The 11887-nt window shown below is 51.3% G+C and overlaps 1 protein-coding gene across 1 annotated transcript in view; it reads right to left on the bottom strand.

Moving 5' to 3' along the window:
- Positions 1-7665: 7665 nt before the first annotated feature.
- C4H1orf127 (chromosome 4 C1orf127 homolog) overlaps positions 7666-11887 on the bottom strand; it is a 33610-nt gene continuing 29388 nt past the window's right edge. Inside the window, exons 11-12 of the mRNA XM_029475860.1 lie at positions 10042-10232; positions 7666-9552 (exon numbers count right to left, since the gene is read on the bottom strand). Of these exons, the coding sequence (XP_029331720.1) occupies positions 8461-9552; positions 10042-10232 (1283 nt within the window). The 3' untranslated portion in view covers positions 7666-8460. The remainder of the gene's footprint in view (positions 9553-10041; positions 10233-11887) is intronic.

Genomic DNA, 11887 nt, shown 5'->3' with positions numbered 1-11887 from the left:
CAAACTTTATATGCCCCAGTACAGGGGAACCCCAGGGCCAAAAAGGGGGAGTGGGTGGGTAGGGGATTGGGGGGGATGGGTATGGGGGACTTTTGGGATAGCATTGAAAATGTAAACGAGGAAAATACCTAATAAAAAAATAAATTAAAAAAAAAGTTATATACATTTGTGCCAGGTGTGGTGGCCCACACCTTTAATCCCAGAACTTGAGAGGCAGAGGCAGGCGGATCTATGTGATTGATGTTTGAAACCAGCTTGGTTTACAAAGTGAATTCCAGAACAGCCAGGGAAACCCTGTCCCAAAAAAAACAAAAAAGAAAATAAAGTTATATATTTGAGGTTTGTGTGTGTGTGTGTGTGTGTGTGTGTGTGTGTGTGTGTAGACCATTCAGATATAACTGACATATCAAACGAACCATTTCCTGGCTATATCTGCTTAGGTCATGTCTATGTAAGGGGAAGACACTAAGTGAATAACCACCCAGTATGTTGGTGGGTAAGACCCAGGTGTGAAAGCAAAAGCCAGCATCCTCCTGCCCAAATGAAGCACCAGATGGGAAGGGAGTTGGGATTCTGGCACCACCGACGATGGTGAGGACCAAGAACAGGTAAGCATGAGCTTGCAAGAGAGGCCCCACGTGGATGGCATCCCCATCCATCCAGGCCCCATGTTAGGAGCCTGGAGGCCATATTGCCGGCTCTCCTCCCTGGGCTGCATGGCCCCGCAGCTGGCTGGTGTAGAGCACACATGTTTTGACTGAAGCCCTCTCCCCCCACCTCTTGAACACGCTAACATTAAAGGGAGCGTAGCTTTGTAAAACTGAAACTATAAAACGCTTCTGAAACCCAGCCCGGGGGATTAAAGAAACCACATGAAAAGGGACTCGGGCCGACCTGGACGCTGACTTCCTGTTCAGAAGATCGCTCAACATGTGCCTCCCACCCGGGCTGGTGGTGTGGATAAGGAGGAGGAGGCAGGAGGATGGCCAGGGCCAGTAGAGGCATCCAGGAACCCCCACTAGTCCAAAGAATAGCTGAAAGGCTTGGCCCCGTGACCCCAGCAGGATCCTTCCAGGCCTCTGACTTCCAGAGACTGAGTAGGGTAGACATGGACTTTGGTCTGAGGAGCCTAGTCTGTAGTAACAGGCAGTTCAGGGGTCATGCTATAGCCAGGCCAGCTCCCCAGCTTCTGCCAGTCTCCTCTGCTGTCTCACTTGGTGTCCAGAGGCCTGGATGCTTGGCTGTGCAGGAAGTCCCTGGAGCCCCAGCTCACCCTCCTGTCCAGACAGGATGAGCCTCTCAGCCAGGGGCTGTGGAGATGGCTCAGGTCAGTAAAATGCTTGCATTATAAATGTGAGAGCCTGAGCTAGATAACCAGTCCCAGGTTTAAAAAAAAAAAAAAAAAGAAGGCAGGGAACCTAAAGAGATGGCACAGTGGTTAAGAGCTCATTGATTGGTCTCCTAAAGGACCCAAGTTCAAGCCCTAGCACGCATAGCAGGTACCTTATAGCTTGCTGCTTTAACTCCACATCCAGTTTATCTGATGCCTCTGGCCTCCACTGACACCTGCATTCACGCATATATGTGTGCATGCTCGCACGTGTGTGTGTGTGTGTGTGTGTGTGTGTGTGTGTGTGTGTGTGTGAGAGAGAGAGAGAGAGAGAGAGAGAGAGAGAGAGAGAGAGTGTCATGAATCAGTCTCCACTAACCATAGGAGCTGACGGTAGATTCAAAAGTTATCTCTGGGGCTGGTGAGATGGCTCAGTGGGTAAGAGCACCCGACTGCTCTTCCGAAGGTCCAGAGTTCAAATCCCAGCAACCACATGGTGGCTCACAACCATCCGTAACGAGATCTGGCGCCCTCTTCTGGAGTGTCTGAAGACAGCTACAGTGTACTTACATATAATAAATAAATAAATCTTTAAAAAAAAAAAAAAAAAAAAAGTTATCTCTGCTATTTCTCAGCTGAGTCCACTCCAACCCACCCTATAGGGCCACTTAGGGGAAAGGGGTCAGCGAAAAATGCCAGGTGTGTGGGGAGCTCCCCAGGGGAACTGCCCACCAGTGCTTCTCACGTTATTGAGCAGGGCAGAGTTAGAGCAGTAGTCTGGGATGCTAGGTCCTGCTGGCACAGCCAGAGCCTGGGGCTGGCCTCACAAGCCTGCGGCTTGGGTTCTCTGTCTCGCTAAGTGGCCCCTCTCTGAGCCCAGGGGAGTTGGTCTTGGGAAAGACAAGCTAGCTGGTCAGGGGTCTTTTCAGACTCTGGTGCTCCAGTTGGGGGGGGGGGGCTCAGTCTGCCTCCTTCGTAGATTCTTGATTTAGTGGCCAAAGAAAGACACGTAAGCACTGCCAGTTTTGAGGATGCACGCCCTGGATACACTCTGGGCGGACACGCACTCACACCCCCTGTATTTCACACACACATAAATGCAGACACCCTTCTGGGACACACACCACAGGCCACTTGGCAGCCACCCCCAGCCCCCCAGCTTCTTTAGAGCCCTCCCTCTGTTACATAAACTCCCCGTGCCCTCCAGTGTCCCCCGCAATCACTTACCTAATATTAGGATATTAAAAAATATGGCAAGATTTTAAGAGACTTATTAAAATGCAATTAGCAGCATGTTCGACCTAAGCAGGGAGATTATTTTTAAAAATGACTTGATTGTGCGGAATACCACGCACCTTCCTGAGGCCGTAAACCTGCCAATCACACACACTCAGAAAGGAGATTTCCCTGCTGCCTTTGCCCTTCAGGATTTTCTCGCCCCCCGCCCCGCCCCCCGCCTCCCCGGGACTATGAAGGTGGTGCCCCCCCAACCCACAAACTCTGCCCATTTGCACGTAGTTACACTAAGACTATCTGAAAGACCCCATTGGGAGGAAGTCAATGGGTTAGTCAAGTCCAGAGATAAACTTGTCGAAGCTTAAGACAGCCAGAGAGTGGGCAAGACAGGGGAAACCCTACCCCACCTTATGGGGAACTGTTCTTTGATATGAAAAGGCTGAAGAGAAAGGCTGAAAGGAGAAGGAAGACTTCCTAGGGAGAGAGTTACCGCTGACCTCTTCTGAGGGTTGTACCCCAGAGGTTCCCCCACCCCTAAGCCCCCAACCCTTGTAGCAGCCCCAGGTCAGGCTGGAACAGTGTGTTATGCTGCCCCCTGCTGGCTGCTCTTTACACTGCAGCTCCACTTTTAACTGGAGACCCAGCTGCAGGCTCTGGGGTCCAGTGTCAGCCATTCTCCATTTAGAAGGGCCACGAGGACCGCCGCCCACGACTCCCCCCCCCTTTAACCAAGATCTCTCCCAGGCAGGACTCGGATCTACAGAGAAGCATGCACTGGTGTCGTGGGGAGCTCTGCTGTGAGTTCCCATGCAGCCCCGCCCTGGCTGGAGGAGTTTATCAAATGTGCTTTCTGCTTCCTGGCATTAGGCTCCCCTGGCACTTTTATTCCAGCCATAAAAAGGCTATTTCATTGAGAAATAAAGTCCCATCTCCCTGACGTGTAACTCCTTTCAGAGCTCTTACTCAACTGCCAGGCAAAATTTATGCTTCCTGGATGCTCTCTCTTGTGATTGCAACTGGAAATTGGGCAGAAAGCTGGAAGGCAGATCTCCTTCCTGGCCAATGGACCTGGGTTTGTTTCTTTGGTCTAAAGGAATTCTGAAGACTCAAGGTGTACTGGAAGGATTCCTTGGCCTAAGAATATGAAGACCTTGAGTTACTATTTTCCAGCTATTTATGTGACCTTGGATCAGGCTGTGAGCCTCAGTTTCTGCATCCATAAAATGGGAACAATCATTTCCTTCTTCCTCAAAGGGGTGGTTCTGCTTACAGTGGGCAGATGGCGGTGGCAAGACTTTGAAACAGAATGTCACCTTTATTTTAGAGGCAAAGGAGTTCTTTGACTCAGGGAGTACCAGTCTCTCCTCTCTCTCTCTCTCTCTCTCTCTCTCTCTCTCTCTCTCTCTCTCTCTCTCTCTCTCTCTCTCTCTCTCTCTCTCTCTCTCTCTTTCTCTCTCTAGCAGTTGTTTTCTTGTGTGCAATGGAGCACCTGAATCCATAGGAAGTCTTGTTAGAATGCAAACTATCAGGTCTCACTGACTGAATTTCTTGATCTGTCATCTGGGGTGTGGTCCAATTCGTTCAATAAGATAATGCAGTGGCCCAGCTAGCCTTTGGTAACTGAGGGACATTCCAAGTTTAAGAATTTGCATATCTAAACTGAGCAGGGTGGGACTTGGCTGTAATCTCTTCAACTGAGAGAAGGAAAAGTGAAGGATCAGAAATTCAAGGTCAGCCTCAGCTACACAGTGGGTTCCAGGGCAGCCTGGGCTACATGACACCCTGTCTCAAAACAAAACAAAAACAAAAACACCCTAGTGATTTGTGTTTCTAGTGAATGTAGGCATTGCTGGCTGGGGACCTCACTATGAGAACTGGAGTCTGACAGGCACAGTGCTGGGGTGTGGAATGGCTCACCCTGGGTCTCCAAAGAGGAAAAAGGAGGACTGGGGAGAGGAGATAGGCCTGAGACATGGTTCAGTTGGTAGGGTTCTTGCCTAGCATGCACGATGCCTCCGGTTCCATGTCCAGCCTTATATGAGTGACATATGGCAAGGCCATTCATGCCTGTAATCCCAGCACTCGGAAGATAGAGGATCGGGAGTTCGGTTACTCGGTAATCTGGAGAATTACTGAGTTGATAATAAGTGCAGTTCCAGTTTAAGTGAGATTCAAATACCCAACAGAGACTTGCAGTCGGCGCTAAAAGGGTATGCTGTGACAGGAAGCCATCACGGGAAGCAGAGGACATCTGAGAGTCCAGGGCCACAGGCTTGGTACTCACAGAGGCAAACCCAGGGATTTTCTGGCTGTGTTGACTGCTGCGCAGGACAGACAAGGGAGAAGTACAGTGTATGTATGCGTACTGGCTAAGACTCTGGGGAGGAGAAGATTAGAACCCAAGGGACCCAAATGATGTCTAATCACATTGAATAGCCTAGACTGGCTAAGACCCCCCAACCCCAACCCCAGAGAACCCCTTTCCAAGATGTCACGGCACACAGATGTGTCAGGCATAAACAGATGCCTGCTTGCAAGACCTGGGAGGTCTCGGCAAGAAAATTAGATGTCCCCAAGGCAGAGACGATGTTCACGAGTATGCCTGCCATAGCCCCAGAATTGGTCATGGGTACCATTCTGGCCCTGGTACATCAAGAGTAGGAGGGGCCACAAAGTCAGTGTTGTTAAGTCTTAAAAGAGAACAGGAGTTCTGCATGGAACCCCCGAGCGCTTTTTAATTAAAGAAGACTTCCCACTTTTGAGAGGGTGAGGAGAGTTAGCTGAGGGGAAAGAAATGGCTGCCTATTGTTTGTTCTGCCTGAGAAGAGCATCCAGAGCCCAGGCCTAGCCTCTTCCTGCCCTGGGAATTGCTGGACCATTCATAGCGATTATTTTATTTTATTTTATTTTATTTTGATACAGTCTTATTTGTTTGTTTTTTGGTTTTTCGAGACAGGGTTTCCCTGTATAGCCCTGGCTGTCCTGGAACTCATTTTGTAGACCAGACTGGCCTCGAACTCAGAAATCCGCCTGCCTCTGCCTCCCGAGTGCTGGGATTAAAGGCGTGCGTCACCATGCCCGGCTTGATACAGTCTTATTTACCTATGTCAAGCTGGTCTTGAATGTGCCATGTAGCTTAGAATGAGCTTGAACTTCCAAGTGTGCTGGAATTCCAGATGTGTACCACCGCTGTGCTGGGGATCAAAGCCCTGAGCCTTATGCTAGGCGAGTTCTCTGCCTGCTGAGCTCTTTCTATCATCAATGGGGCCTGATGACTTTACTAACTCCGTACCCTTTGTCTGGTGTCCAAGGATGCAGGTTGGTACAACACACTCAGGACTTGGGAAAGAGCCCAAGGTTCACAGAACTTCTGGGTTATGTGCTCATGCCCTGGTCTATGATGTCCCAAAGCTAGGTGGCCTTGAAGAAGTGGAGACGAAGAGGGGTGAGTGGCAGAGAAAGTGAAGACACAAGTGACTCCCGGAGGTGGCATTGTACCAAGGTGGAGACGAAAGACGGAAGGCATAGCCCCTCTCCTACCAGCCACATCTCATGCATCATTAGGACACAGGAACTGCACGGAACTGAGTGATGCAGGAGAGACCTGGAGTCGCTTTCCTTTTAGGAGAGCAGGCAAGTCCTGAACCAGCCAGCCCCTGTTCTCCAGGTTCTTGGTGCCCATGCTTGCCCCTCTGACCAACCATTTAGCCATGGCCCCCTTTGTAAAGTATCCATATACGGCCACTTGTCTCCTAAAGGCATACGTTGCCCCCTGAGGTCAGAGGGAAACTCAGCCTCCTTCAAGGCGTTCAAACCCTCCAGGGCTTCCACAACATCCTGCTTAAATGCTGTCTCCAGTGACCTTCTGTCTCCCTGGCACCCTTGTAATTTCTGTCACTCGGCCTAGATGACCTCACCTAGATATTTCTTTCCTTTTCCCAGTGGGAGGGATTATTTGACCTTATTTTTGAGACAGGGTTTCATTTTGCAGCTCCTGATGGCCTCTAGCGCCTTCTGTGTCAGTATCCGGAGCGCTGGGCTCACAGGCCTGTGACACCATACCTTACGCCTGACTCCTGGGCTCTTTCGGAGTTTGCCTTTGACCTTCTTTCACCTTGGTGCCTTCTGACATTCTCACTCAAAGCAACCCTTGACCCAGATGCTTGCTTGGTTCTCTTCAGAGCACTGGGAAACATCTGGAATTGTCTCGTGCGATTATTACATCTCCACTGCTAGAACACACACACACACTCACAAGAATAAAGGACTTGCCGGGCTTGATGGCTCACGCCTTTAATCCCAGCACTCGGGAGGCAGAAGCAGGCAGATTTCTGAGTTGGAGGCCAGCCTGGTCTACAACGACAGCCAGGGCTATACAGAGAAAGCCTGTCTCAAAAGACCAAAAAAAAAAAAAAAAAAAAAAAAAAAAAAAGAATAAAGGACTTTTCTCTGTCTAGAGGTAGAGGACCTCCTGAAGCTGGAACATACCTGATACAGAGGACCAGCTCCATGAACATCTGTCAAAGGATGTAGTCCTGAACACACATGGTGGCAGTGCAGGGTGGGGCCCTGCAGAATGATCATGAGCCTAGAGCATCAGGCTGGGCTCTGACCACTGATCTCACTGTCCTGTGAAAGTATGTCAACGTGGGCTCCCTGGACTCCTGTGAGTTCACATTCCCAGGGGAAGCCAAGACCACTCAGCCATGTGTCCGGGATGTGGGACCTGGGCTACCATCTGTGGGCTTCCCCCTCTAAGTGTCAGGCTTGCCCTGGCACGAGGGCCACCATCCCTGGGCAGCGGTTATCCACAGGAGATGCGCCTGGAGAGGGGGCTGGCCTTGGAGTCACGGTTCGGGTTCAAGAAGGGAAATCATGTGAGCTTTTAAAAAATTAAATGGAGTCAGTAATTTGATTTCAGAGAGAAGCTGAAAACCTTGTAATGGCAGAAGCAGCTCAATTCAGTGGTGAAAAGGGAAAGCCTTAAATGGGGCTATTAAGCCTCTGCCTAGGATGGATCTGCCCGGAGAAAGAGGAAGAAGGGGGGCACGCACGGGGAGAAGTCATCTTCGAGGTAGGGACCGTTTATCAGCCAAGACAACCCTGATTATTTATTTATTTATTTAGCTCGCATTCCGGGCTGGCTTTGCTGCCGGCCTCCTCTCCTTGGCTGCATTTCAAATCCCACTTCCAGCCACAGGTCGGCCTGGGGGTGGGGGGTGGGGAGGGCACCGCACTGCCCTCTCAAGGAAGCACTGAGTGGGATTCTGGCCCAGGTCACCATGCCTGGCCACAGCTGGGCTTGTGGGCCACAGAGTTTGGGAGCTCTGGGTCACTGCAGGTCAGTGGGTCTAGCCAAGCCAGAAGGGAACCAGCTGCTGCCATAGAAACCACCGGATGTGATGGACAGAAAGCAAAGCAGTGTCACTCTGTCCCCCTCTCCTGGGGTTCCTGGCACACTTGGGCAGGGCTCCACACTTTATGTGATCCTTGTTCACAAACCGCCCCACCACCACCATCAATAAACCCACTGTGGGGGAGTTAATATCATTGCCATTCATTGATGGGGAAACTAAGGCTCAGAAAGGCTAGTGCCCTGCTAAGGTTGTAGAACTAGAGTGAAGACCGGAGCCCTAGACACGGGTGGGCCCAGCTATAGGGCCAGCATCCTGCCCAGATGCCTTCCCAGATCTAACAGAGAAAGATGTAAAGCATAGCTGGACCAGCTCAAGGAAGCCGAGGGCTCCTGTCCTGTTCCAGCTGGCTTCCTGAAGGGAAATGTGAGCATATCAAACCACGTCCCTTTCCTCTGGTCCTCCCCTCCCTGGACTCTCCTAGGACTCAGCCCTGAAGTCTCCAGCACAGGGGCCTCTCAGAGCACCTCTCCGCACATCCTAAAGCTCAGGAGACTGATGGCTATCAGCTGTGGAGGCCAACCTGGATTCCACTGACCCCTGACCCCCAGGGAGGGTGTTTCCAGGCTCACCAGAGCCGGGAAACATGACTTCTGTAGGAACCAGAGGGCTGTGGGTATGTGAAGACAGGGGACTGGCTGTGTGTGCAGCCCCCAGATCATGCCAGCCCTCAGGCCACGAAGGTGCTGACTCTAGCTGTAGGGCTCCCTCAGAAGGGGCTGCAGGCCTCTCAGAAGTGGAAGCCAGAAGGCCCTTGGGAAGTGTTGTCTGGAGAGCTGCTGTGCCCACCCTGGGCCTCCCAGTGAGCTCTGGACTTGAGGTCCCCAGATAGGCCCTGGCATCTGGCTGCCTCCTTCTTGAGGTGGTGAATGTGGCATCCACCCCCAGCTCTTTCATTTCCTGGCTTGGTTCTGAGGTTGACAGGTCGAGGTAGTGCCTGGTCTCCTCTCCAGAGGGACCATGGTCATTCTGCAAAGGTTCCCCAGCCTTGACTATGGGTCTCTCCTGAGGTCGCTTGGGGTCAGGGTGGAAAATCAACCTCTCTTCAGCCAGGCTGCTCATGAAGGAGTTTATGAATGGCGGAAACTCCTCTCTGATGTGGACAGGCTCCCTCGGGATGGGCTCAGTGGACTCTGTTGAATTCACAGTCTCGCTTGACAATTCTCCCGGTGGGAAGGGACTTCCTGATGGCTGAACAGAGTCCTGACCAGCTCTCGTAGCTCTTGGAACTTCAGTTAGCTTAACAGATGGTTCAAAACTCAGGAGCATTGGGGGCCCATCAGATGGCCAGGAAGGCCACGGAGGAGAAGTTATTTCTGAAGACAAATGTGTGCTCAGGGAATTGGGAGCCAGGAAAACGGAATGTGAGGGGCCAGGGCCAACCTGGGAAACTTCAGTGTGTTCTGAGGAGAGTGTAGCCGGAGTCTGGGGATGTGGACTTAAGTCTGCTTTCTCTGGAGGAGTCTGAGGACCTTGGTGCTCCTGCATTGCACTGGAGGAAGGGGAAGCCATGGACACCCAGCTTCCTCCTGCAGGTCGGGTAATTTGCATAGATGCTCCTGCCAGTTCCTGCTGCAGAGAGAGAAAAGGCATTAGAAATAAAAGCCTACGGCCCTCCCTGGCCACACTGCAGACCTCAGCCCAGAAATGGATTTGGGTCCGGCTAGCCTCAGGCTGGGCTTCTAGCCCTGCCTCTGGGATTCCTGCTACCAGGCGCTCCTCAGTTCCTGACCTCTGTGTGTGGATACAGCTGCTGTCTTTACTGCTGCATTCTCAGATCACACCTCACGATACAGAAAGGCTGAGAACCAGAGAAGACAGGTGAAAGGGTCTGCCCTTAGGTGGGAGCACTCTAGGTCCCCCACATTCCCTGGGGAACATTCTGAGCTTAAGAAAGAAGTGTGACTAGTGGGGAGTGGCTGGAGAGGGCGGCAGTGCGATTGTCCTTGAATGGCCGGTAGAGTAAGAAAGGGCTTAGGCCAAGTTGGGGCTGTCCCTGCCTCATGGGGACCAGACCCTTGGCTGGGGAACATCACACAGAGGACACAACTGTGGATTTGCCTTGATGGACTCTTTAGCAGACTGGTGCACAAAATGCTGAGGGGGCTCCTCCAGGACAGCCATCCGTGGGGTCTGGAGCGGGGGAGAGGCAGCAGGTGGCGTTTCTGCCGGTGTAGTCTCCCATCCAGGGGACAGCGTGGGAAGGGTAGTCCCTGGTGTGACTGTTGAGAAAAGTGACTCTTCCCTTGGTCCTGTCAAAATGGAAAGCAGAGGTCAGCCTTCCCCCCTAACGAGGTGAAAGTCTTCCTGACGCCAGCCATGAAGGCCGTGAGCATCCATCCCCTTCCGAGAAGAGCGGAAGCTTGGCGGTCAGTGCCCACCACTGAGATAGGAGCTGTCTCACAGCTGACTCTCACGGGCCTTTACATTTAACCGGTATAGGCTAGGAATGTAGTTAAGTTGGCAGAGGGGTTGCCCAGCATGCAAGAGCCTTCATGGCATACACCTTCATTATGCCTGTAACCCCAGCAACTTGCAAAGTGTTGACCAAGCATCAAGAGTTCAAGGCCAACCTGGAATAGCAAGTTCAAGGCCAGTCCGGACTTGAGACTCCCTTTCGAAAACTAACAAACTTAGAATACATAAATCCACACTTCTGCAAAGACCAGCCTGGATGCTACCCAATGGTTTCAGCACAGAGCCCTCTCCTACTTTGAGGTATAATACACTGATTGGCCCAACCCAGGAATCAACCAGAACTGGGTAATTTTTCCCTGTCCACTCATTCTCAGGTTAGTCATCCCAAATACTGTTGATGTTCTAGACCAGACCATGTTGTCCGGTGGGGTGGGGCATCTTGTACATTTTAAGATGACCAGCAGCATCCCTGGCCTCTGGGTACCAGATGCTGGTAGCATTCCCTGGATCTGCTATGTAGCAACTCCTAATCTGTAGGCCTAGGCTATAGTCATTCAACATTCTTGGTTCAGGCTGTAGGTTGGTTAAAATGGTGAGATTTTTGTAGCCATTTTGTTGTGTTGTTGTTTGTGACCGGATTTCCATATGTAGCCCAGGCTGTTCTTGACCTCACCATCCTTCCTCCTGTCTCGGACCCCAAAGCTGAGGTCACAGGCATGGGGCATCACGCCCAGCTCTTAGTGAACACTTTCTGTAATCAGCGTCACGTGGAAAAATGAACAGATATGGCATTGTGATCTACCTCCTTACAAGAAACCTCTCAGTCGCATCTCTAGAGAAGTCAGCCTGTCTCTTCTGGGGAAGTCTGATGGCTCCTGCTGCTTCCACCCATACCATATCACCCTCACCCTGGGCCCTGGGAGTCCAGACCCTCACTGGTTTATACACCTTACCTGACCCCATGGACACTTCCCTCCAGGTTCTCTCATTTGCATATTTAAAAGTTTTATTTCCGGGAAGCACACATGGTACATTTTATACGTCTCCACGAGCGATCAGAGGACAACTTGCCTGAGTCACTTCTTCCCTTCTGCTTTGTGGGTGTGGGGATTCGAACTCGAGCTGTCAGGCTAGGCAGCAAGCACCTTTACCTGCTGAGCCATTTTCCTAGCATTCACCTCAACTTCAGAAGGTGAAGATGACTATAGCCACACACACACACACACACACACTACCATCGACTTTCTTTTCTAGGGTTGGGCACCCCACTTACTCAATTGCTCTCAAGAGCTGCCTCTGAAACACTTAAGTTGCTCTTAAACACTGGTTTGGTTTTGGTTTTGGTTTTGTCAGGGAAAGAGGGAGACTTAAAAAAAAAAAATCAGCGGGGCATGGTGGTGCACGCCTTTAATCCCAGCACTCAGGAGGCAGAGGCAGGTGGATTTCTGAGTTCAAGGCCAGCCTGGTCTACAAAGTGAGTTCCAGGACA

Source organism: Mus caroli, chromosome 4 (assembly GCF_900094665.2).
Source record: "Mus caroli chromosome 4, CAROLI_EIJ_v1.1, whole genome shotgun sequence".
NCBI lineage: Eukaryota > Metazoa > Chordata > Mammalia > Rodentia > Muridae > Mus > Mus caroli.
This window is presented reverse-complemented; position numbering and strand designations above follow the sequence as displayed.